At 42.2% G+C, this 27,071-nt stretch overlaps 1 protein-coding gene across 7 annotated transcripts in view; it reads left to right on the top strand.

Annotated features, from left to right (window-relative positions):
• Positions 1–27,071, top strand: part of ST3GAL3 (ST3 beta-galactoside alpha-2,3-sialyltransferase 3) — a 183,178-nt gene that overhangs the window by 91,685 nt on the left and 64,422 nt on the right. For all 7 annotated transcript variants that reach the window (XM_075711378.1, XM_075711376.1, XM_075711372.1 and 4 more), the window contains one exon: positions 19,914–20,008. In XM_075711378.1, coding sequence (XP_075567493.1) covers positions 19,914–20,008 — 95 coding nt within the window. The remainder of the gene's footprint in view (positions 1–19,913; positions 20,009–27,071) is intronic.

Below are 27,071 nucleotides of genomic sequence, written 5' to 3'. Positions count from 1 at the left end.
TGACTACGTGGGGTGGGCAGGGACCTCTGGAGATGGTCTAGTCCAACCCCCCTGCTCAAAGCAGGGTCACCTGGGACAGGTTGCTCGGGGCTATGTTCAGCTGGGTTTGACTGTCTCCACAGGTGGAGACTCTACAACCTCTCTGGACAACCTGTTCCTGTGTTTGACCACCCTTGCAGTAACAGTTGTTTTTCTTTTTTTTTGAATTGAGTTTCTTATATTTCAGTTTTTTCCTGTTGCCCTGTACATTGGGCACCACTGATAGAAGTCTCTCTGCCTTCCTGACTGCCCTCATCAGGTATTTATGCACATTGACAAGAGCCCCCTGAGCCTTCCCTGCTCAAGGCTAAACAGTCCCAGCTCTCAGCCTCCCTCATATGGCAGATGCTCCAATCCTATAATCATCTTAGTTCGCTGGACTTGCTCCAACATGTCCATGTCTCTCCTGTAGTGGGGAGCCCAGCCCTGGACCCAGCCCTCCAGCAGTGCCTCCCCAGTGCTGAGCCGAGGGGCAGGATCCCCTCCCTCACCCTGCTGCCAGCCCTCTGCCTCATGCAGCCCGGGATGCTGCTGGCCGCCTTTGCTGCAAGGGCACATTGCTGGCTCACGTTCAACTTGTCCACCAGGACCCTCATCTTTGCTTGTCTTACAGTCTCTGCTCCTTCTCAGAGATACCTTGAATAAAGGCCTCATTCATCTTTGAGTTGTCTTTCTTCCTTCGGTTTCTTCAATTACACCCTTGCTAATCATTTAAAAAGAACCCCACTGATCAAGAGGTAGAGTACCATGGAAGCTATCACTAAAATTAGTTGGAGGGCTTATTCTTCATGTTTCTGCCCATAGTAGCAGCAAGTATTTTTTGAAAGTTAAAGTAGAGGCTTTTTGTTTTTGTTTGGTTTGGGGTTTTTTTCATTTGTACAGACAGGAGGGAGGTGGAGGATAGACTGCATCTGATTCAAGCCTTAGCTCTCCTCCATGTTGTGGGTTTGTAAATCTGCCCTCCTATCTTTTTGCTTTCAAGCCCTGTACACTTAGGAACCAACTTCAGAACAGTAAAATCTCTCTGAAGCAGTGTCTCTGGTCTCTCTCACTGCTAAACTAATGAGTGCTAAATCACCCGTCCTGGACTGTATACATCTAGGAATTTTAAAGAGGCTTAAGAATGTAATGATTGAGCTGCTAACCAAAATGTGCAATCTCTCATTAAAATCAGATTTTCAGCTGCAGGAACAGAAGGAGCAAATATATTACCTAAACTTGCAAAGGGACGTGAGAAACCACAACCCAACAAACTTGCTTACCAGGAAAACTCTTGAAAAGGAATATTAAAAATAGACTTCTAAACATTTAGATGACCATGGTATGACACAGACCAGCACAACTCCTATAATTGAAAATCATGCAGAGTGAACCTATTTGAACTTTTACTATGTACGTAGTGGCTCAAATCTCACAATTCATTGCCCGCCCCCCCCCCCCCCCCCTTTTTTTTTTCTGTGACCTGTTGCATCACTTACAACTCATTTGCTTTCCTTATATTACCTAATATCAGCTGCTTTTCCTCCATTGACAGGTGTTTTGTTCTCCCTGTCCTCTTTTTACTTGCTACTTATTCCTTTGCCTCTCCTGTCTTCCACCAGGTCTACCATGGCACATCCCACAGTGTACTGCTGTTCTTAACCCTGCCAGAAATCTGGGACCAGTCTGACCTCTCCTGTGTTACAAATGGATTCTCCCTTCCTTCGGTTTTGTACTCTTCCTAGTGAAAGTGCTCTAACCACCTTCCATGTCCAAAGAGACAAATGCTTTGTTGTGTGTGACTTGCCCTCAAGGCCTCTTCAGTATTTGTTGCCAATAGTCTCACTGCTCCCCACTCCAAATGAGAGAGGATGACAATATTCAGCAGTGTTTTTACCTTCTCGTCCCATGACTTGCTTGCTTTTCCTCTTCTACAATTTTTTTCTCATTTCATGTCAGGTCTTTTCCTGAAACTTCTGCTCTTCTGCTTGCTTGCCTGCTCCCTTACAATACTTCAGGATCTGAAGAGTTTACCTCTCCACCTTAGAGAATACTTGTCTTTTATCCCGTTGCACTAGTGATTGCCCTTCTCCTTTCATCTCTATGCTCAAGGATAGCACTCCGTTCATGTCCTCAAGCTTCTCTCCAGTTCCATCCTAGGTTACTTCCAGTACAGCTTACACCTTTTGAAGGCCCCTGGAAACTTCTAGACAGAGGCTCTGGTGGCTTCTTTGTAGGCAGAGTCTTTGACTTCTTCACTGCTAAGCTGCAAGGGCCGGCCTCAGATGGGTTCCAAGCAGAATTTAGAGGTGCGACTCTGAAATATGGTTTTAAAAGGTAAATTCTCTAGTCACAGTTACCAGAGAGCCTGTCCCGTGGTCTATGTAATCTTGCGTTTACCACTTCCCTTGTCATCTTAGTTCTTCAAATCACAAAACAGTGTCCAGCCTCCCTTGTCACTACACCGTACTCTGACAACTCTGTATTCTCCCCTGTTGTATACCATGACCTGCACAGACCAACATCCTGATCCGACACCCCTTAACACCATGAGCACATTTCCCCCACTGTACTTTTCCAGTACCTTCCACTTTTCCCAGCTGTGGCCCTTGTTCCCTATCTCCTAAGCTTCTCTTGCCTTTTCCTTACCTGGAAGAGCAAATTCTGGCATGACATTCAGTGCTGCTGAGGTGTGGTACAGCAGGAACTGCCTTAATGTGGTAGTAGTTTGGTGCATATCATCAGATCCTCAGGAACTGTAGTGTGTAGGCAGTGTTTCAGGCAGTTGCTGGAGATGAGCTGATGTGATGTGACTTTACAGGAGGGGGTGGAAGAAGCAGTGTGACAAGTGATTCCTTAAAACTGATAGTCTTTTAGGTTGTTCCAGCCAACAGCCTTTACCACTGTCAAGCTGGCTCTTCTCAAAATGTTGTTTTTCCCTTACTTATTTGACTCCTCTCTTGTTCTCTTACTGCAGCACTCCTTCACAGGTCCTTCAGAAGCTTTCACGCCCAGTTCTATCAAGCTCCAGGAGAAGGCCCACAGAGCTCAGGCTCTGTGCTTCCTCTTTTACTCCTTGCTCAAAAGAGGTGGTGGTAGAGAAGACCTGTCTGTCTGCACACCTACTTCAGGCCTGCTTTCCTATCTACTCCAAAATAAAATCGTAGCCTATCTCTTTAGGAAGGATGGGTTCTGTATGAGCAAAAATGTGATGTGTTTAGTTTGCAGAGAAAATACCATAGGTGTGTGCAATTTAGTGAATGGCAGAAAAGTAGTAAATTGCATTAGTATTAACCCTTCTTGGCTCTCAACTAAACAGGAATAGACCAGGTTTCAAACTGGTCTAACCTTATAGACCTTACTGAGAAAGGATCTGAATAAGAAATGCATCATTGTATACTAATACAAGTAACAAAGTGGCTATAGTAATAGTAGGTTTTAAAAAACGTAAGAATGTGAATTCTTTCTCTCTAAGGCATTGATTTTGAAGCTGATTGGGGTTGGGAAGAAACTGTATCTCTGGTCGGTTTATTCCACTGTGGTTTAGTGCAAAGTTATGTTACTTTTGTGGGAAATACGCTGCTGGTTTTTGTTTTAGGCGGAATTGCTTATCTGATTTGGTGTAGCCTTGATGCTTGAAGTAATACATGTCCTACTGTCATGTAATTGAGTAAAAACATGTGCGGCTGCACACATCTTATAGCGTTTTCCCAAACCTGCTAGCTAATCTAATCTCAGTTAATTGGTTGAGCTATTTCAGTGTCTACCAGAGGTAATTCATCAACACTTCCCACACAAGACTGGGTCTTAAGTCAGTATTGCTGGATCAAAGCGTGCATATTACTGTACTTCCCGCAGGCCAGTAGAGACAACATATGATTGCCCAAGGCAAAGCTGTACGGAAAGTGGAATGGGAAAGTGTCTCTATGGTCACCTACTTTCGTGCTGTCATGTTGAGACTCTGAAATTGCTCAGTTGGCCAGGGTTGCAGTAGCACTTCTTCCTGTGCCTGACTTGTTCACATGCCAGCTCTTTGACAGCTGCAGGACATTGCTACAGAGGCAGTTTTCCCGTGTCTGAGCTTTATTCCCATGCTAGCTAGTGGGTAAAGAGGAGTAATGTGGCTGTTTGTTATTTGTGTCTGGACAGACCTCATCTCCTTAATGAAATATGTCTTTTTGAAAGCTAGTGTTTTCCTCCTTGTGTGCAGCTGCTGAAGAACACTGGCCAGCTCAAAAGAGCAAGAGAGGATCTCCTTGAAGCAGTTGATAGCTGCCATAACTGCCGCTTCTTGTTCAGTGCAGTCTGTGGATGTAGTGACTTCATGTTCTTCACCGGCTGGAAGCCCAGACCACTTCCTGAGCGTGCCATGGTTTCTGTGCCTGTGCACTGTTTCCCAAAAAGCAGCTGGGTCTCATTGTACGTGTATGGCCCTTCAGTCCTTTACAGATACTTCATTTCTGGTGCTCCTGTCGGGAACTACATTGTGCAGAGAGAGATTTTCAGTCATATGCAATAAATCTGAAACTTCCCAGCCGTCTACAGCTACCAGACATCTTGGGGAAAGCTGTCCTGTGTGAACACAGGAGGTGGCTGGACTCCTTATGTGATGGGAGAGGGACTACTGCCTGCAGTACTCCTGGATCTTAAAAGTTGTGAAGTGGTCTGCCAGGCCAAAAAGGGGTAGTTGTCACCTAGTAGGTGAGAGCAAGCAGCTTGAGGTAGACACCAGGGAAGCCAATTGAGAACTTTGGGAGATACAGTCTGAGGAACACATAAGGCACATAAGAAATGGATTTAAAGGCTTCTACTGCACAGAGATAGAGTGTGCTTCCCAGATGAGAGCTCCATGAAACAAAACTTCTTGAAGCTTGGTAACATCAAATCCCAAAGGCAGAATAAGGGAAGACCTTGAGGGCAAAGGAGTTTGAGAGGTAGGAGGTGATGTGATTGCTGAGGCAGCTGGATATATAACAAATGGGATAAAAACATATGTCCCTGTTAGTTTCTGAGGGGAAGGAAGCAAGAGAGCAGAGGGAGATCTGATCTTCTGTGGTGGGTCTTCTGGCTGAGCTGTGCTGAACTCTCCCTTGGCTTTTACTGCAGGGAAGAAAGGTAGAAGGGAAAAAACACTGATACAGTCTTTCTGCATAATGTGTTTCTGCTTCCATGCATCAGAACAAAAAAAGATTCATTTCTTCGTGCATCAGGTCATATACCTGGGCAACTCCTTGCCAAAGCATGTGACGGCTGCAAAATGTCTGTATGAATTCCAGGGGAGTCTGGACAAACATTTCTAGGAGAGAGCCATTGCTGGGAGGGAAAGGGGGGTTGCTGATTAGACAAACCACATCAAGCTCAGGAAATCCACTCGGCTGAAAATGTTTGAAAGCTGTTGGAATGTTAGGGAGGAAATATTTTATCTCTTTGCCCTGTTCTTGCTTTACCTTGGATATCCATTTATTGCCATTTTTGGAAAAGAGATTTTGAACTCTGATCTGACCCAGCACAGTCTCACTCGCATCCTTAGGCAGCATTTTCCTTACTGCTGGGCAAGCAAGCTGATGAATTCTTAAAAAATTCTTAAAATGAATTAAATTAAAATGAATTCTTAAAAAAAAAATCCCAAGCTAAAAATTAAGCAACACTTTTTTTCCTCCCTCAGAGACAACCAATTCTGATGCAGTAACTGTAATTACCAAGAAAGCACACCTCTCTGATCCCCGTGCCTCTGTTCTGGGGTTAGTGTTGATGGTTAACGCTTGCACAGCTCAGTGCCTCGAGATCACTGCCCTTAGAGTCCAGGCCCTTCACGTGTGTTTCAAGAAATGATGGCTTTCAGTGGGTGATAACAGTAAGCAAAGCAGGCAAAGTTTCTTCCAATTTGTGCTTTGCAGCATTAAGTGCACTCTTGATATCAAAAGAAGTAGTAAGTAGCCATGGAATGAAAGCTCTCACTGTTACAGATTTTCCAAAGCTGTGCTGGCCACGGGCAGGTTTGGAAGCAATTTGTTGATACTGCTGCACATCGGCCTATTCTTATTTCTACCAGAGCTGCTGTTGTATTTTTACTCCTAACTCCTATTCTCAGTGTGGGAGATACTAATCCCTGTAACTAGAGATGCCATTTTTCAAAGGTTAGCTGATAAAAGTTGGCGGGACTGGACCTGTTTTGTTGCTTCTAAAGCTTGGTATCACCAGAGGGGCTGTCGATTTGATTCACTTCATAACTGGCCAAGATAATAAAATGAAAACCATTGCTGAAGAGCATGTATCAGGCTGTTGCAGTGGAAAAATGTGCACTGGGGATATTCAGAAGTAATTACGAGAAGATAAGTATGGTAACGAGTGACCTGATTTGTTCAGAAGACAGGTTACTATGCACTTTCTGTTGAATTCAGCAGTGTGCTGATTGTCTCTGAACATCTTCAGTCATTTGTAGGCTTAAGTTTAGGCAGTGACGTTTACACAGCGTTGATATGAGAATCTGCAGGTTTTAGAATTGTGTTGCTTGTGAACTTCGCTGCCAAGTACACTTAGTCTGCAACTCAGGAAAAGCAAAATTCTAACAGAAAGGAAAGGTACAGTTCAAGAGAGCTGAGCATGAGCGTTATGGAGACGGAGGGAGTAACGTGGTATGATATTATGCTGTTTTCTTGCTCCATGGTTGTCTGTTTGGAGTCTGTTTGAACACTTGCCCAAAGAGCACCCCTAAGTACTTGTGGGAAGTTCTCCTTTTCAGCCAACAGCACTGCTATTTTGCTGGCTAATGAAAATCTGCTGTTTCTCTTGTCATTGACATCAAGGGATACTCGGCTGAAGTAGTCCTTCAACTTTTCTGTTTAGACAGGAAAATTTAAGAGTATCACGAATTAGATGGGGCGATAGGCTTTAACTTTTTTTAAAACTACTCTAAGCTAATATTAGGAAATTGTTTTTAGAAAAATAACAATTTGGGAAAAATTTGGAAGGGCAGTCAAAATGTTCTCTGGGATTTTATTACAGCTTTGAATAAAAAATTATTATTATTACTAATTTTAAGGAACCTTATTTGGTAGCTTGAACCATAGCTTCCTTGTTATTTTCTGTTATTTCTTCTATTGTACTTCAGTAAGTTCAAAGAAGTGACTAAGTATTTGTTGATTTATTGCAGTGTAGAAGTACTTAAGACAGTAAGATATTAGAAATAGCTGGTGATTAAGATTACTCATTATTTATATTATGGTCTTCATTTTCTTTTGCCAGTGCATTCCAAAGCTTTCATTTTTCAGGCTGTGAGCCTTCATGACTTTTTCCAGTTTTTCTTACCAAGGTGATTGTTTTTTTAAAAGTAAGATTAAACAAGAACAAAATGACTGCAATTTGTCATTGTAACAGAGATTTCTTGCACTGTCGCACCAAGCATGTCTACTTCCAAAATGTCTGGAGTCAAAAAGCTTAATACCTTCATGGAATTAGTTTTAAAACTTTCAAGAAGTGGAATAAAAACACAACCCCATTCTCTATGACAGATGTGAATTGTAAGTAATTGTTTGTGGAGTGCTTGAATACTGTAATGGTTGTGTAGGCCATCTAAATGGTTAGACAAACATAGGTCAGCAAACAAAAGAATGAGAAAATAAACCAAAACCGGATGATGCTAAGAAAATACAGTGAATAGACTGAATTCCAGGTTGAGGTGGAGAGTAAGTTACTTCTTTTGTGGCTCCCTGGTGGATCTGCGGAGATGCTGGGTTACAAGATCACTCTCTGTACTTTGTTCCACCCACTCACTAAGGGTATGGAAAACTCCCGGGTGCGGCAGGATTTCTGTGTCAACTAGCAGTGCTGCACACTGAAACTGCTCAATATTGGGTCGCCTGAGGGGGTCAATGGGAGAATATCAATGATAGGAGTGAACTTACTGATTCTTTCTATAAAGGCTGAACACAGTTCACACAATTAAACATTGCTACTGGGACAACAGTGGTAGATCAGCAATGTTCACTGGTTTTTGTAATATTCAGGAGTGAATACACATGCCAATGATGACTATGCCTGCAACATTTCTTTGGTTTGGAACTTGGGATCACTCGGACTGCATTTTGTCCATGTGCTATAGCTCCCTTTGATAACAGCCAAAAGACATGTAACTTCAGCTTTCACCATTATCTCTTTTTTTCTTTCCCGCTGCTGCAGGAAAAGTGCTTTCTTTATCAAGGGTACTGAAAGAGAAGGGATATTTATGTGGGGTTTTTATTCCCTCATCTTCACCATAACCATTTCCTTTAGTAGCTAATAATGTTTAGTATTTACTTCAGTGAGTCACATAAAATGCATAGCTATCTCATTGAAAACCTCTGTTCCTGGGATGAGGACTGTTGTACCATTCTTCAGGTGGTGCAATAAAAATAATGGGGAGGGTCTCTCTGCTTTGATTAGTGAATCATGGAGGATATCAGCTCCTCTGAAAGATCTACAGCGTTTTGGAGAGCAGGCTTTTAAGAACTTACCTTGTGCTTCAGGTATCCATCAAGCCTTGGAGCAGAGGCCTTTGAAGTTACTGCTGTAGGTGCCGTTGTTGCTGCACAGTCTTTGCCAGATGCATGTCGAACTTTGACTTGGGGGTACAACAGAGCACAGGACCCTGGCTGGAGGATGCCAGTAAGTGTGCTGGCTGGAAGGATAGGTCTTGGTTTTTGCACCTGTGTTGCAAGTGGGACAGGAGAGTTCAGCATTGTTCATGGGTCTTTTCTTTGTTGGAGCAGTCAAGTGGCACCTCCAGTCTCTTCTTCCCTGTCTAATCTCTAACTGGAGCCAGACATTTTCTGTGTGGGATGATGAAGAAATGATATAGCTGTCTGTGCTGTCTACCACTTGCAGTTTTCTCTACTGCACCCACTTGTTCTTGAGTCAGTAAATCCTTTGGTTTTGTCAGGTGGCCTCTTACGTGGAAACTTTCTTGTGTCCAGTCTCTACACCTTATCTCTGGAAGCAGTATACAGAAAGAGGTTTTACAAGCTCAGTGTCTTCCCCTTGTTTTGTTAAAATACTTGTTTATTTTTAAAACCATGGGACCAAAGGAGAGAGGCTTACATTAAACAGTGCTGATATTATCTGGAAGATGTTAATGCATGTTGTATTACAGATAATTCCTAGGCTAAGGCTGGAATTAATAAGGTGACAGAGGAGACAGAGAATTACATGAAACTGGGCACAGAGTCCATGTCTCCCATATCAATCATTCTCTCATTACAGAGGGACCTGCTGGCACAGGCACCTGGGGGGAAAAGCCTTTTCTGAAAACACTCTTTCCACTTGGGATGCATGTTTGGGCCTTTTTTTTTTTTTGTCTAGGTTCCCAGTCTGAGCCTGTGAGATGCAAAAATCCTAGGAGGTTTTTGCATCTGGTTAAAGGAAGAAAAAGCCTCTGTCTGAACCTTAAATAGTAACAACTGGCTGCCCCCACTTTGTCCTGCACTACGATGTGAAGTCTATTGTGCAGCAGAGTAACAGAAACACATGTGGAATTTTTCCCGTCGGGATTGATATGAATCTCATCAATAGCAGCTTTGTAATCTGTCTGTAACTGTTTTTCAGTAAGTGATATTATTCTTATATTAGTGATTTTTTTTTTTTATACGTTGTACAATACACATCAGGTGGCTGTACCTGGGAGATGGCACCTAAAGCTATATTATCCTGTTTAACTTAATAGAAGGAAAAAAGCTTATTCTCTGGTCGGATGAATTACACTGCTTTGACTACTACGCAAACTTGAAAATCACACAACTGTTTCTTGAACAACTTCCTACAAGAAGGAGCATGCCAAGGTAAATTGTTTAGGCATTAGGAATTTGTGCAATGGAGAACATTTCCACCCTCACTGTTTTTTTTTAGTTAGAATGTCCACCTTCTGAATGGTGCAAACTATGCCATGGATTCCAACCAAAAAGCCTTGTCCAATTTCAAAATGTTAAGAGAGAACTCTGCTTGCCCAGCATCTCACATGCTTTCAGTCCCTTCTTGCTTTTGCTGCAGAGTTCATTTTTGTTTCTAGTTTGTATCTTCCTGTTTTCTCAATGAAGCGGTAGTCTTGATTTGATATTGTCATTGCTATACCAGGTTTTTTTATGTCAAACCCAGATTGTGATGACTTAAAAGAAAAAAAGTCTTTTGAAAATAACTGACAAAAAATTTCTGAGAAACATCACAATGGACTATCTGTGTGATTGTCTTTGAGCACTGATTTATATAGTGTACAAACAAGCTGAACAATTTACTTCTTGTCTGTGTTTCTTTGCATTTAATTATCTGCCTGTCTTGTGTTCTGTAGGCAAGTATTGGTGCAATAGCTTCTACAGACTTTTTTCCCCCTCACTTTTATTGTTTTGCTTTCATTTCCTGTTTGTGTCTGAAAGCAGGCTTGTCCTTTGCCTGCATTTTCATTGGGGAGGCTTTCTCTGGAACACCTTAAAGTCACTGTTGGGACTTGCACTGATGAGAATTGCAACCTACAAATATTTGGTAATAATGAGTCAGGACAGAAAATGCATACAGTTTGAAAATAATGTCGTCTTTTTATTTTTCCTCAGGTTTCTCAGCCTTTATTAGTTATTGAGGTCTCATTTCCAACTCTAAGGCTAGGAAAATATTTTTTTATTTGTTTGGGGTTTTTTTAACATGAAAGCTGAGATTCTCCCAGGAGTGTGATACGAGGAACTGGGCCCTGTAGAACTTTTCAGAATATTGGACTCCATGTAAGACAAAATAGAAGAGCTGGCAATACCTCTGTTAATGCCATGGTGTGTAATTCACAACAAATTAATAATTTCCATATCATCTTAAAAGGAATTTTTTGTCTAGGTTCTGAAATGGCATTGATCATTCTGGAAGAATATGAGCCTTGAAAAAATTAAGACTATTCTCTCTCAGAACAACCCATCTGTTTCAGTAACGATGCTTGAAACATTGACATTTCTTCTGCCAGCATCCTCACTCTAGTAAGACTTATGCAGGAAATTTTTGCTCCAAGCAGATTTTTGACCTGGATAAGAGCAATATGCCAGAGGTGGAGGAACATCAGGGATTCAGGAACCGAATGAATTACAAAGTCCAGTCCCCTGCCTATGCAGGCACCAAATCATACAACCCCTGTTACAAACTGACCAAGCTTTGCCTCAAGTAATTTGTTTTGCACTTTCCTGTCTTCCTCGGCTTCCATCATAAGGCTGTTTTGGAGCTCAGCCATTTTAAACATTAGTGACCTTATTTTCATCTTCAGCTGGCTGTATCATGATCAGGTCATACTCATTTGTCTTTTGTGCCTATTTGTTCGTTAGCTTCAGTAGGTCTTTTCCTTCCATGCTGCATCCCCTGTGCTGTATGTAAACAGAGCAGTCACATCTGTTCTGTGCTTGTGCTTGTGCTTGGCTGTGCTGAACAATATGTGCATTTTTGGTTTAGCTGATGGCTGAAGGCTCTTTTTCATCATTGTCCTATTCTCTACATATGTACCAATTTCTTTTCAGCTTTCTTGATGTACATGCACAAAACCTACATGTGCTGTTTGTTTTAGATGGAAGAATTAGGTATTCCAGGCTCTTTCTGCAGTGGCATTATTACTTGTTAGGAAGGCCACTAAAGATTTCCCTATTCCCTTCAATGCTGTCAAATATGAAAATTGCTCTGATACAGTAGGATGACCTCAAGATAGATATACACGTTAAATAATGTGGTAGAAGGAAACAAGATCAGAGTTGCACAGTGAAGTGCAATTTGATGTGCTCTGCCGTAAGACTGCCGGCAGCTCAGGACAGTGAAACGTGCTGATGGTGGCAGGAATGAGCAGTGGGTGGGAAGATTTTCGGCAACGGCATGCCTGTGGATTAACTTTTCTCTGCAAGTAGAATAAAGAGAACAGTAAGATGGCTTTATAAAAGCAAAGTTCAGTCACTGCGTTTTAACAGACTGGTTAATTGGTATCTGTGATGAAAGACAATAGGTCAGTGATAGAAAATGTGGCCATCATCTGCAGTCTTCTGGAATGTATGTTAGATCTTCACCGGAAAAATCAGATTCCCTGCCTTTTGGGAGTCCAGTGTTGCACAGCAGCAATTCACCTAGACGACTGCGGTCCGTTTCTTTTCTATTAGAAACAGCAATCTCCTTCCTGTCCTGGTGAAATGCAAGCAGGAACATAATTGTGCTAAACTTTGGCCAACTGGCAGAGTTGCTGGCTGGCATCTTCCATGTGAGCTGACTCTTTCTGCTACAGGGAAGGATTGGACCCTTTCTTCTTCCCTCCTCATCTAATTTTTTATTTGCACAGAAGGTTTTGAAAACTTAGGCAGTAATTGCAGTCTGCTTTTGCTCACCTTCATCATGTTTCCAAATACCATGTAATCTCATCTATTTGGCTTAGTGCTTCCTCAGAGGCCTTGAATACCCCACCTGGCTTTTGGTAGGAAAAACCAGCTGTAATTCAATCTTGCATCTTTGACAATAACACATTAAAAACAAACTATGACATTGAAATGATGTTAGGAGACTGGTTTTTAAACTAACATCATTCTGTGCTGTCTGGAAGTCAGCTTTTCACCCTTGCATAACTGTGTGTTGGTATTAGAGGGTTCGGTGAACAATGACAAATTCTGCATGTTGTCTTACATGCTGCACCATGAGGCAGGTCAGGACAAAGTTTCTGCCTTGTCTGAATTTTGTAGCTTTTTTTTTCCTTTTTTTTTTTTCTTCCCCCAAAAGGAAGCCAACCTTTAAACCAAACCTCTTTATTTTTGTGTGTGCATGTGTGTGTTTTGTCTGAAGCATTTGGACAATCAGTAGGAAAGTCTGAGGATTTGGTTAGAGCAGGCAAACTGATTTCTCTTTGTCTTTAACATTTACAGTTTCTCTCAAAATTCTTCAGTCCCCATAATGATTATTTGCATTATATAGAGACACTCTAGGTAAGCTGTTCAGGGCACTTTGTTAGACCTCATTGATGTCAGAACATAGTCAGTTAGCACAAGGGACTGAGCTGATATTAAATCAGTCTTTGATTTTGTGCCTTGGTGGTGTGTAAGCACAAGATATTAATGACCGCAGAAAGGTTAAACTTTACGTGTCTTCCTGTTTATCACAAAGGTACAGGGTACAAACAGAAAGCAGTTTTGGCAGGCAACAGGCTTGCAAAATCCATGTGCTGCTTATCTACAGTTGTGTTTGTACTGAAATTTGATTACCATATATGAAGGTAAGTACTTGAGAATCTGAAGGAGTCTGAGGGGTAGCTCTTGATTCCTAACTGCAGCAGACTGCAGCTTGGGTACTTGGTCACCTCCTAGCAATGTTAGCCCAGTGTGAAAATGGTTGTAAAAGAAATAGACCCGTGCAAAGCTTCAAAAGATCGTCTATTGAATTTTCCTACTTAAAAGTAGGCACAGCTATGATTAACCCATGCTTAATAGATGCAAACTTGTTCTTAAAAATAATACAATAAAATCAGAAACTAATGTAGTTGATGCAGGTTCTGTAACCTATGTCCAGGCAATAGATTTCCATGTGTAATAATCCCAAGCATAAGAAGCCTTTTTCTAATGTTTAGTTTAAGCTTCCTTTGCTGCATTTTAAGCCCAGGGCTACTACTTCTATTTACCAGGGATATGGAGATACTACCTTTCTCTTTTGCAGCAGCCGTGTAATATTTAATGGCTTATCATGTCGTCTTTCAATTTTCTCTTCTCTAGACTGAACAAATTAATTTCTTTCTAACTTTCCTCAGAGATCATGTTTTCTAGACCTTAGATCTTTGCCACAGCTCTCCTTACGGCCTGTTTCCAGTTTGTTCATGTTTTTTGTGTGGGGCCCAGAACTGGGCATGGTCCTTGAGCTGATGCTTTCTGATCCTGAATAAAGAGTACTTTACAGGTTTTACAGCTGTGATACTTACATTTTTCAGTCATGATAGGATGTTTATCTTTGCTGCAATAGAATGACAATGTTCTGTGTATGAACCGTAGCACAGAGTATGGAGGCCCTTTAAGATACATTGGGAGCAGCTGGTCCAGCTCTAAATAGAGCAGTGAGCAGGCAATGGGAAAATGCCTGCACCGATGAGTTTGAACAACCTACTAAGTGATGGAGGGCAAAGAGGGCAAGAAGGCTGATGATGCTCCAGAGTGCCTCAAAAGTACAGAGCAACCATTCCCAGGGGAGGAGGCTGGGATAACTGAGAGTCCTGCCCACATGGCCTGCAGGTGGGTAGAGGTTTGTTCAGTGGACTTTAGCTGCCCCTTCCTTTGCTTATGGAATAAAGCCTGTTCAAAGGCATTTTTTGGAGTGCCTGTGGCATTTACTGCCCCTTCCTGTCAGAAGGAAGGACTGTGGTTTGCACTTCATGGTCCTTCTTGCAGAGCTGCAAAGGAACAAGTGATTACACCAGCTCAGTAATGGACAAAACCCAAATGGTAGAGTTATTAGGAAAGGGCAGAGAACAAAGCAAAGCAGTGTTGTACCACTGCATAATTCAGTGGCGTCTGTATAGAGAATGGCCAAAGTAGTTCAGGACTTTTCAGCCTGAAAGGGACAACTGTAGGTACACTGTCAGTCTGTAGGCATGAATAGCATGGGAGAAGATGGATAGGGATCAGTGGCTCACTGCCTCTTCCAAAAGAACTAGGGGTCTCAAATGGCAATGGTGGGGTACACTGACCCAGTGCGGCCATTCTTCAGTACGAAATTGTCTTTACCGTATTGTCTGATTTTCTTTTAGACCATTTCTGCAGTTTGTTAGGATCAACTTAATTTTTGGCCTGATCCCTACTATTAAAGATTCTCTTCTTGCAGCCATCCATTTTTTTTGGCTCTTTTATTTGCTGATTTGGGAAAAGAAGTATGTTGGTTGTAGGATGGGGTTAATCCTTATTAACGTAGTTTCTTAAATTTTTCAGCTGCTTGAGGAATCTTTGAGCTGCTTGGATTTTTGACAGAGGATTAATGTCAATAAGAAATGTGAAATCAGGACATCACAAGCGTCCTCATTCCCTACGCTATCACACCATGCTGCTCCCCAGAGAATGGAGGCAAGGGAGAGAACATACATCTAGGTCTTACTAGGGAAAAAGGAAAAGATTAGTTTAGATTTTCTCTCCGTACTTTTATAAATGCCTTTATCAGAGCTAATTATTCAGTGCTAGAGTGCTTTGATTTGTATTTCAGCCATTTTATTAATAAAATTTTGTGCCTTCTGTCTAACTGTGGATGCTTTTGAGCATAAGCAAACAAAAGAGAGGGCAGAAGTCATGCTGGAATAAATAAGTCATTCTTTTCTGTGTTTAAAAAAAAGGTTGTTCAAGCCGTTTTGCAAATGCAATGTGCAGGTTATGTACAACGTGAGGTTCTAGCACCGTTTGGTTTTTTTCCTTCAGCTTCCATTTTTTCTTTGCTGCTGATTCTCCCTAACTGAAGAAGAAACAAAAGGGCAGGGCAGCTTGGGGGGGTGGGGGGGGGAAGGAAATACCTGAGAAATAAGGACCCCACTGGAGTTTAGTGGCTGCCAATCTGCCTTTCCTTAGTGTCATGATTTCTGGAAACGTGGTGCTATCTTCTCCTCTACTCTTTCAGGGACTTGGCCTTGTCTTCCTCCCTCCTTGTTATAGCTAAAGACTATCCATTGGTTTGTTTATTTTGCTTTCTCGCTGGTCTAGCTTATTCCTTTCTACAAATTTATGTATTAATTGCCTTGAAAGCAGCAGGTAGGAGTAGGGAGCAGATTCTAGTCAAGATTAAATGTCTGAAATTGTTCAATAGCTACTTTAATAGAGGCAGTGCTGGTCTAGGATTTGTGCAATACTTTGAGAAGTTAGCGCTGCCAATGTTGAATACCTCAGCACACATCAAACAGGAGTGGTTATGAATGGATCTGTGTGTTGAGGACAGAATGGAAGTGGTTGGAAAACTTGGCTGGGGAGCTTCTGGCAGGCTAGTTCAACCTTCCAGGTAGAAATGTTTTGGGGTCACAACTCTTCTTGCTTGTCAGGGAGAAAATAACTGGAAATGTAATTTTTTTTTGTCATATAAGCTGTAGTCCCCTAGGCACAAATATATATCACACTTTCTTGTTTATATAGATTCCTGTTTAAGAATAGTTTCCTGGCAGTACAATTCCTTTTGCTGTGTGCACTGGCAAATTGTATTAGAGGTTTTACTAATGTCTTTTTATAAGGAATGCAAACTTGAGAGCTGGGAGAGATTTGGACTGTACCTCGTAGTTACCGTATCCAGCATTTCATAGAATCATTTAGGTTGGAAAAGATCTTTAAGATTATTGATGCCAGATTTTGTCTATTTAGATGTCATTTGCTGTGTTATCAGGGTATGTTATTCAAACTAATGATTGGCCTTTCTCTCCCAGATCATGCAGGTCATAAATGTGTGCCACAAGCACCCAAATTTCTCACCTTTTCATAGCTGTTATGTGCTATGAGGTTGCATTATGTCTGTTCTGGAATCTGGGGTGGTGTAGATAGGAAGTGGTCAAAAATCAAATTTGAAAAACTAAAACTCTCGCTTTACGTGCTGTTTGCCCATAGAGCACGAGCCTATTTCAGTTCTAGAGCTGTGGTGAAGTTGGTGAAGCTCACCTGCCTTTAGGTAGCAGCGGCAGACGACCCGGGTAAAATACAGCTTCCCATATGTAAGCTGCTCAGTAGATACAAAATTTAACATCATTTAGAAACATTCACTTTTTCTGTTTGACAAACTCCCACGCATTCCTTGGAATGTATTTTAGGTGCTCTGCGGAGAGCATTCCCATGGCCTGTTTGAGGCATATCCTGATATTTCCTGAAGGGTACTAGAATATGCCAGATGCGCTTCAGAGCCGAGACAGAACAGCCATGCTCCTGGAGAGGTCTGGCAGACAGTGTTTCCCTGTCACTGCTGGACATCGGTTCTGGCCTGCTCCGATTTATTGAGGTGGCAAAGCACTTTTCATATATCATGAGCTTACAGCATTCATGATTTCTTAACAGTTCCAAAATGGAATTACCTTCAAGATTTATGGGAGCTAAATATCCTCTAATTTGCTCTTTTTTTCCCCCCATGTGGATATAATATTTCCCCCAAAACTGTTCCTCCCCCCTCTGTAAATGAAGCAAAATTAAGAATTAAAAGTCAGTTTCCCTGGCTCTGTGTACAGTATTGTTAAGTATTATCAGATAGTAGGAGGTGGTCTAAGGCTATTGTGGTGTTTGCTAGAAAAATCCCGAAGTTTACTTGTAGCAAATACAATAACAAGTCCAATGGTCACTTCAGCCTTCTCTTTGGGCATCACTTTGGTCACATGCAGAAGGGACACCATAGAGCATCAGATCAGTCCTGCTGGTGCTTCAGCTGCTGCTTTTGGGGACTCCCCTCAGGGCCCAGGGAGTCCCAGGAGGGTCTGACCTTCCTCCTGGTTTTACCAGGCACCTTGTAAGGGGGAATCTGCATTAGGGAGAGATACTCAATACTCCATGTCAGACTACTGTAAACTGTCTTCTCCTGGTGTATGACTTGCAAATAGACCAGTTAATTGCATCTATAAATAATACCAACTTCTGAGTTAGGCCTGACCTTACAGCCTGTACCATCTTTTTCGTGCAGTGCTCTTGAATAGGCAAACTGAACTGGATAAGTTTTTAAATCATACTGTACTACTTTGTAGCATTATTGTAGGGAATCTTCTTGATTCTTGAGAGGAGAATAAAACCTGCTCATATATGCATTTTCTGAAGCATCCAAATTTTTCCTGAAAGTTGCATGTCACAGTGGCAACCAGAGTAGCTCGGTGACCTAACAAACCATCCCAAAGGTGCTGGTGACCCCCAGGCAGTGCCATTCTCCTTCACTGTGGCTGCTGCTTGGGGAGAACGGGGACCATTCTGTGGGACCTGACTTCTGCTATTCGTTCAAGTGGTAGCTGTAAAGCAAGAGCTGTGAACGTCTGTGCTGTAGCTATTCAGGTTATAAAAGCTCTTACAATGTATGAGAATCCTGCAAAGATTCCTCCTATTGATGTTGGAAGGAGGTGGAGATAACTCCTTGGAGATCCACCAGTGTAACATAATACTTACATTTCAGTGCACCAAGATGCTTGAAAGAACACTGAACTAATTTGTCAGGTTATTGAAGCTTTTAGGATATTTTCAGAGTATTATTGTATCCTGTTCTTTCTCTTTTTTTTTTTTTTTTTTTAAGTAGGCCTGTGGGTTTTTTGTTTTTTACTCAAGATCTTCAGAAGCTCTAATATATCTAACACATCTTCCCCACCTTTCCCCAGATAAAGGTCTATAGATTCTTTCATATCCTCAGCTCTGGAAAAACATTCCTTTCCTTCTAGATCAGACATGTAATCTGTGCATCCTGCTTCTATGGTTATAGATAATCTTATTACAGATTGCATGAGTGGATTTGAAACAGTATGCATGGGTGAGTTGGAGTCTTCTGTTCTTGTTTTGTTAAATGCTCTTGGTTTCTCTCTTCCCCATTCCCAGAGATTTCTGCAACCTCTGATTTACAGGGCATCTGTGATAGGACTGTACTTTGAGCAGTTTATAATTCAGAATTCATTCCATCCTTTCCTCATTGTGCTGATATCTGAAATATCTGAAATTGTTGTTCTGTACCTGGCTGTGGCATAATGTAGATGAGTTTATGTTGCATCAAGTTGTTCAAGTCCAAAAGTTATCTGATTGCAGTAGCATGGAGTTGCATGCTGAGTGCAAAAACAGCCTGAAGGGAGGGTTAAACTGGTGTGTTACATCTATCCTGCTGCCAGTACCTAGGTTAGCCAGGCTGTGTCTATTTCAGATACGTGTACATTGCACTTGCAGCATGTCCGTAGTGGAGATGTATTCTCTGACTCTAAATGCGGTACATTCCTTTATTCATTTCTGTAGCCTAGTGTGATTGATTTTGATCCAGAACATCCCTGCTACTGTTTTGATATGATTGAATGAACAGATTTCTAATAGTATTAGCATATTTTCTAGCAGTGTTCTTGATATACTCAGAAATGGTCCCATATGAAAGTTAATATTTCTGTAGTTTCTTTTGCTAATTGTTTCCTTCTATCTGGCCACTGTACTGTTTCTAGAAGAGACAAATTTTTAGTAGCTGCTGTGTTTGTCTGTTGAGGGTGTAATTAGGATAATATATTCCCATAATGACACGGTTAAGAAGGACTATTTTTCTCTTTTGTAAGTGATTTTGGATAGATCACAACTGTGTGGTTTGGCAAGGACCTCTCTTGATTCATTTATATGTTAATGAATGCAAAAGAAAACACCTACATCTGTACTGAATTTTCATTCTCTGTAAACTAAGTGCTGCTTCATGATCTCCTGAACCATTTCCTTTCTTGCCTGTGTTATGATAGCTGCTGTGTATGCGTATATGAGGCAGAAGCAGCCATGAGAGCAGATAACCCCAGCCTTGCACATGCATTTTGTGCATCCACACCTGCACAGAGAAGCACGCATATATGTAATGAACAATATAAAGGCAACTCTGCACCCCTTCCTCACATGCTCATGTAGACAGCGCATAAATTGGCTTGTGCTTACAAAGCTGGAAGTAAAACTGCCTGAACTCTGGTTGTGATTTACAACTTACTGTAGCTAAATTAATAGCCAAACAATAGTGTGGAAGCGATTGCCAGGCTTACGACTTAAGTGTTTTGGGTGACCTCATGGCACAGAGTCTGACAGATTTCTTCCACTGCAGGCGCCTTTGGGTAAAAGTTAAATCTTCCACGTTACTGTACTGCTGGTGAGAATGTGGAATCAGGACTTAGGTATGGATTCTCTCATCCTCCCTACAGAAATGTATCCTTCCTAGTTCAGGAGTTAATTTCTCTCTCATTTTGGTTTTCTCAGATTCTCGAAGCCGGCACCAATGTTCTTGGATGATTCCTTCAGGAAATGGGCACGTATCAGGGACTTTGTACCCCCTTTTGGAATTAAAGGACAAGGTAGGAGAAAACTGTACAGCTGTTGAAAAAGAAGGTGGTTCTGCAGATGCTTGCCCCATCTTGTTTTTCTGGTTTGAAAGCTCAGGTGGCCCCTTGGGCTCAGCTTTTTTCTCCTGTTCTGGAGCAGCATTGTATATGTAGGTCTCAGAAACCCAAAAGCGTTTGCACAGCTGGAACGTGGAGGATGGTTTAGTTCACGGGGAGTCAGTGCAACAATGGCAATTTAGGCCTACCACCACATTCTGGAAGAAGCATTTTTGCATTGACTGCCGTAGCTTGTAGCATCTTTGGTGACAGCAGCAAAGAGAGTCCAAACTGATTTAAAGTACCTTTAAATCAGTACTTCTCCAAAGAACAGGAAAGACTCCTCTTTCTGAGCTTTGGAGCCTTGGGATTGACCACTGATAAAAATCTTCTTTTTTTTTTTTTTTTTTCATAGCATTTGGTTGTGTAATTATTTTATAGTTGTGCTACTTGCGGACTTTTATGACGAATAGGAAAAATCTGTCAGATGCTTCAGTGATGATGTGTAATACAACTTGTCCTGCAGCTGGGGTGTGGCAGCAGGGGCTGCATCTCAGGTATGCTGTGGGAGAGCAAGAGTGGTGCTGGTGGTGGTGAGATGGGAGCCAGTAGCCCACCCAGCAGATGGTATATTTTGTGGGTGACACAAGCCCCTTGCTATCCTGCATGTGCCACAAAAGACCTCTCTGGGTGAGTGTTGGTGGAGCAGAAGTCTTACGCTCACAGCAGTCATTTGCTGCAGACTTCCTGAAGTCTGATGTATTTATTAAGAAGCGTTTGTGGCATTGCATCAACTTCCAAGATCTTTTTTTTTTTTTTTTTTTTCTTCCCCCTGACAAACTCAAGGTTACAGATGGCCCCCGTAGGAATTGAAATACCTGGTGGAGAAACGGCTGCAGCCACAACAGGCTTATGTCTGTGTGTCTCTGTGGAAGCAGGTGTTGTCGTTGTTTGAACAATCTCCGATCAAATCAAAGGCTCTACTCACAAATACCTTTTGGCTTGCATCAATTCCCTTCTTTGTTTTGTATATGTCCATTCCTTGTCCAGTTGGTCTTTTTCAGCTCAATAGGCAACTAATTACTGTCCTCTAAATCAGCCAGCAGAGTTTGCAGCAAAGAAATAACAGTGACAGCACAAGTGGGAGGCTGCATTGACCACAGGAGGGGTTGTCCCCTCCTAACAGGAACACAAGGTGTACAAAGCTAGGGCAAGCTGCCTGACCAACGTGGAGGTGGGATTTGCAGATTACACACGATGTCAGCTTGACCTAATAAAAATCATTCTGTTAAACTGAATCCAAATGGAGAAATTCACCAAAAGGGGATGACGGAATGGCTCTGGCAGCCTTCTCCCTGGGTTTGTTGCCAGCTTTTATCACCACTGCAATGTTATGTAAATCTGGTGGTTTATATTGGATTTCCTCAGTTAAAAAGAGAAATAAGAAATTGCCATTATTTAAATGGCTGTGAGCTGAAGCCATGGGACGGGAACCGTTGAATGGGTTATTTTTTTAATGCCCTCCTGGGATTGAATTTTGTGCCAAGTTTCAGTCTGGAGCAAGTTCTGTGTGTGGGAGGGTTGAATTATAAATCTCTGTAGCCCAGGATTTCTAATGGCTGTGCTGACAGGCTGTGAGTCCTAGCGATGCGAATGGCGCCCTTTCATGTTACACATCACTTGGAATTCTTGCATCAGTCTTTTCTGGCCGTCCCACGGGATGCATTCTGGCTCAGCTGAGTGATTGGATGATGGGATCAGCACCTCATTAGGGCTTTCAGTCAGGGCCATCTAATGATATCCAAACAACTGACCCAGGCAGGCAGTGTGGAGCTCAGTCACGTGCTGGTGTGAGATGAAGGCTATCAGAGCTGGGATGTGCATGGGAAAAAGAGTAGTCGAGGTGGCTGAGAAAGTGTAGAGACGTGCATGTGTTGAAACAGATGGGGCAGGAGTTTTGCTCTGTGCGTTAGAAAGCCCTGTGACACCATCAGCTGGGATTTCCGACGGGCATCACACTGGAAAGGGCAGTTGGTGTTTATAGACACCAACCATAGCTGGGCTGGTAATGGGAAGATTTTGCTGAGAACTTCAGTGAATATTACCCTGGTGTTTTCAAGTCACTGTGATCTAGTCCAAGTGCCAAATGGCTTTTTTTTTTTTTTTTTTCTCCTGGTGTGAAATATAGCTACAGGATGAGCTCACTTTCAGTAATGCTGCATGTTCCAAGAAACTTCTAGAAACTAATCTGTGGTAGCTTGAAACTACTAAAGTTATGAAATCAAGAGATTCTTAGCAACTTGGAGGCTAATCCACCATTTCTGCTTTCTCTTGTTAAAGTTTCTCTCTGTTCTTCAGAGTTTAGTTAAGTTTTTCTTTGTCTCTGTAAAAAAATGAAAGTCCTTTTTCATCCATCATTTGGTGTTTACTGGTCCAAGAAAGAACAATTCCAAGATTGCAAGAACAAGTCTTGCAATCTTTAGGGGAAGGCAGCTTTTGAGAAGCATTGTCTACTGAGATGCACTAGTTTGGAGTAACACATCTGTATAAATTACATGTAAAAGAGCAGAAATGGCTCAGAAATTTTCAGGGCAGGACTACCACTCTTTAAAGGCGATCATATCAAGAAGGTGGCAGTATGTTGATCATTTTGACACAGTTCATCGGGGATCTTAATTTTCTTCAAAGAGAATCTGATTGTAAAGACAGTTCTTCCATCTCCAGATGCTAAAAGATACTCAGTATAACATAGAAAGCTTAACAGTGTTTCTTGTGACAAGTGGAGTCCCTCAAGGATCTGTACTGGGACCAGTGCTATTTAACATCTTCATCAATGACATAGACAGTGGGATCGAGTGCACCCTCAGCAAGTTTGCAGACAACACCAAGCTGAGTGGTGTGGTTGACATGCCAGGAGGACGAGATGTCATCCAAAGGGACCTGGACAAGATGGAAAGGTGGGCCTCTGTGAACCTCATGAGGTTCAACAAGGCCAAATGCAAGGTCCTGCACTTGGGATGGGGCAACCCCCGATATCAGTACAGGTCGGGGGATGAAGAGATTGAGAGCAGCCCTGTGGAGAAGGACTTGGGGGTACTGGTAGATGAAAAGCTGGACATGAGCTGGCAATGTGCTCTTGCAGCCCAGAAAGCCAAACGTATCCTGGGCTGCATCAAAAGAAGCGTGGCCAGCAGGTCGAGGGAGGTGATTCTGCATCTCTGCTCTGCTCTGGTGAGACCTCACGTGGAGTACTGCATCCAGCTCTGGGGCCCTCAGCACAAGGAGGACATGGACCTGCTGGAGCGGATCCAGGAGAGCGCCACCAAAATGATCCGAGGGCTGGAGCACCTCTCCTATGAGGCCAGGCTGAGAGAGTTGGGGTTATTCAGCCTGGAGAAGAGAAGGCTGCAAGGACACCTTATTGAGACCTTCCAGTACTTAAAGGGGGCCTACAGGAAAGATGGGAAGAATCTTTTTGGCAAGGCCTGTTGTGACAGAACAAGGAATAATGGTTTTAAACTAAAGAAGAATAGATTTAGACTGGCTATAAGGAAGAAATGTTTTACGGTGAGGGTGGTGAAGCACTGGAACAGGTTGCCCAGAGAGGTAGTGGAGGCCCCATCCCTGGAAACATTCAAGGTCGGGTTGGATGGGGCTCTGAGCACACTGATCTAGTTAAATCTGTCCCTGCTCACGGCAGGGGGGTTGGGCTAGATGACCTCTAAAGGTCCCTTCCAACCCAAAGCATTCTATGATTCTTCATGAAAGAATGCTTGCTGCTTTTCTCCATTGGTCATTTTCTGATTTGGCCATTTAGCCCATGCAAAGGGGTTTTATGACCAGAGTGCTCCACTCTCTCCAGGAGCATTCACGTGTAGAAGCCCTCAAGGTGCATATGGTTCTGAATATGAAAGTTTTTAGACTTTCCCCCAAATGATGCTGTTTCTGAGATCGACTATTGCCGTAGGAATAATGCACATCTCATGTCAGATTGGAAACTGCTGCTATTGTTAGTTAACTATGTTAGTGATTACTTGTCTGCTAAATGAAAGAAGCACAGGAATAAGTGGGTGGTGACCCTACTGCTTTATGAAGAGGACTTTCTGAGATGAGGCATGCGGTAGGAAGTGGTGTGCAAACTCTTGTTGAACAGTGGTCTCTGAGTGTCCTCTACAACATTTTCAAAATAGATGAACAGGAGTTTGAGGAGTGGTTTGTACCTTTTTCTTAAACTGTCTTAAATGGGCAGGGAATTTTAGTACGTTGTACTTGGCTCTGCCTCTGTTCACCAAAGATCTGGACCAACGATTGATCCTAATTACTTGATCCCAATCCCCAGTGACCTGGAACCAAAGTGGAGCTGAGAACTGTTAGGAGTGTTGGAGCTGATACAGCAGACTGAAGGTGTCATTGCATTCATCACAGATGTTTGTAGCCCTTTGTGGGAACTCTTGCTTTTTCTGTGTGCAGAGAATATGGAAAGTAATAGATATGGCATATTTCTGAAGAGGCATGAGTATATTAGGTTTTGACACCACAAAGGGACACTACAAGTATGTAGTTTGGCCTTTTGTGTAACCGTGGCTCTAGGTTTCACCTGGTGACTTCTGCAGCTGGCTACGAATATATGAGGTTATTTTTCAGAATCTGAATCAAGATTTTCTAAATGAAGAATGACAACTATGTTGTCAAACAGGCCACTGTCATATTGGACTGTGCTTACTTTAAAAAATGAGACTGTTAGTGCCACATTGAGCTTGCGTGCTACTATGTGACTCAACAGAATCTAGAAACGGTATGTGCCACTGTGAGCACTTGGAAATGATGACTCCATCTCAATAAATACAATGGTTGTCCTCTGGTCCTGAAGGCGGTTGAGCTCATTGTTCAAACAGGTTAACTCCCTGCCCCCCCCAAGAGGGTGGCTCTATCCAGGCTTCCTATTGAGAAAGGTCACAGGCTTGTATTAGCCTATGACCCTATGAATGAGTGAGAATTATAGAGGAGGATACTTTGCTGGCCCTGGTGAAAACCATCGGGGACTGTGCTAACACTTTAATAGCGTGCACTCATGTAAGACAGTGTGGGCCCGTGCCCTGCTGCTGATTTGTTAGTGGGTATATAGCCAAAGCGAGGGATGTCATTCAGGAACATGATGAAATTAGTCCATCTCAAGAGCTGTTGAGAAGATCCAACTTCTCGTTAAAGTTGGAACTCTAAAAGCTACAAATGTCAAGATGTCCTGTGGGGGACAGCTCAGGCTGCTGAGCACCCTCCTGTGTCCCAGGCTATTGTTTCAGCATTAACTGGGATGTTGGAGTGCCTCCCATGTTTCGCCATTTGCAAGGGTCTAATTTACTTGTAGGAATTCTTCTTTCCCAGACCCACAAGCCTGCTCTTGCAGCTTTTTTCAGTGAAGAGCAAGGAGACTGCAGCAATCTCAGGCTCTTAAACAAGTTACGTGGAGAGTTTTTTTAATTGAAATTGAAATTTCTTCTTTTGTATTTGCACCCTTTTCTAGCTTCTATCAGTGTAATTTATGGAGGTATGAATATGCACATGCTGTCCATATTGTTACAGAGATCCTCTAGCATGTGCACTGCTTTCAGGGTTAAATTCGTCAATGAATAAGCAATGGAAAAATTGTTTATAGTGCTAGTGAGATTATTAATCCCAGAGCACTTCCTCCCCAAATTTACCTCTGTAGCTAAAGCAAAAGGAAAGAGTTAGTTGGAGAAGGGCAACTAACAAGACTGGAGAAATACCTGACTATTAATAGAAGTTCTCAGTACGTGTGGCTTAAAGAATATAAAAGGCTTTCATAAGAAAGAGTAGCTAGTATCTGGCATCCTCTCTGTGTAATGAGGATGGAAGAGTTGCTGCAGTTTGTTGTTTTTTTTTTTTTTTAACTTAAGTGAAAACATATGGCACAGCATACACTAAAAAACTAAACAGACATGATCCATGTAATATCTCCTCCATGCCTTTAGTCAGTAATTGTGTCATTGCTTAGCAGTAATTATAGGTCTTCACTTCTACCTTTGTTCCTGCTAGATTGTTCTAAGCAGAGAGGCTGCTTTGTTGGACCTGAATCAGTTTGTCTTTGAAGGTGATATTTATTTCTTAGGGAGTGACTGTCTTGTCACCATCTTAGAATTTGCCTCCCACCAGGAATCTAGGAAGCAATTTCTCCCCCACAGGGATAAAAGAATATTAAGAACATTTTTGAAGTGTTACAATTTTATCAAATGTAGTATGTACTACTGGCCAGGAGGCTTCGTATTTTCATCTGATACAAAGGGGCATCTGGAATTGGTGACACATTTGGTGACAAAGAAATCAAGTCTTTGCCCAGAGCACCAATGCTAATAGATGTGTTGTGCAATGGTTAATTGTTCTTGTACTCGGTTTTATTTGGATATTTTCTTTTGTGTTAGTGCTTCTGGGAAGAACCATGGTTCAGTGCTGCTTAGCAGTGGTTTCATTAGTCTCATGGGGGAGAGGTCATTCATCCTCAGTGAAAATGTTGAGTGTTCAGGCGTGCAGAAGTTGGCATATCAAAATGTTATCGGGAGAAAATCTCTTTTCATGCGTGTTCTTTTCTTGCATAGCTTTTTCTTCCACATCAAGTTTCTTGGCATGAGTAATACTTTATCTCTGAGAAAACATATTCACTTAAACATCACAATTGAAATTTACAGCTGACCCAAAGAAAAACTATCAGAAAAGTAGGTCTTTTCCAACCTACTCTTCCAGCTTTTTCTAGAGGCTGGAATGCCACACGCAGACACCTTCCCTACATTTGACTGGGTCTGCTTGATAATGAGGTGTCTCTGTTCTGCTTTGATTCTCCAGCCTTGTCCTTATTTTGTTAGCTGTACTCTGTTATACAGATGATTGTCCTGCTGTGTGCATTTTTTTTTGTTCTTCCTTTAACAAATAAGCAAGAAGCACAAGCACGTATAGCCGTTAGTTCTGTTCAGAGTAGGTATTAACACGAGATTATTGTTTCTTCTTGAGTCCAAGGCAGATTTCTGAA

This window comes from Pelecanus crispus, chromosome 5 (genome assembly GCF_030463565.1).
Source record: "Pelecanus crispus isolate bPelCri1 chromosome 5, bPelCri1.pri, whole genome shotgun sequence".
NCBI classification, from domain to species: Eukaryota; Metazoa; Chordata; class Aves; order Pelecaniformes; family Pelecanidae; genus Pelecanus; species Pelecanus crispus.
This window is presented reverse-complemented; position numbering and strand designations above follow the sequence as displayed.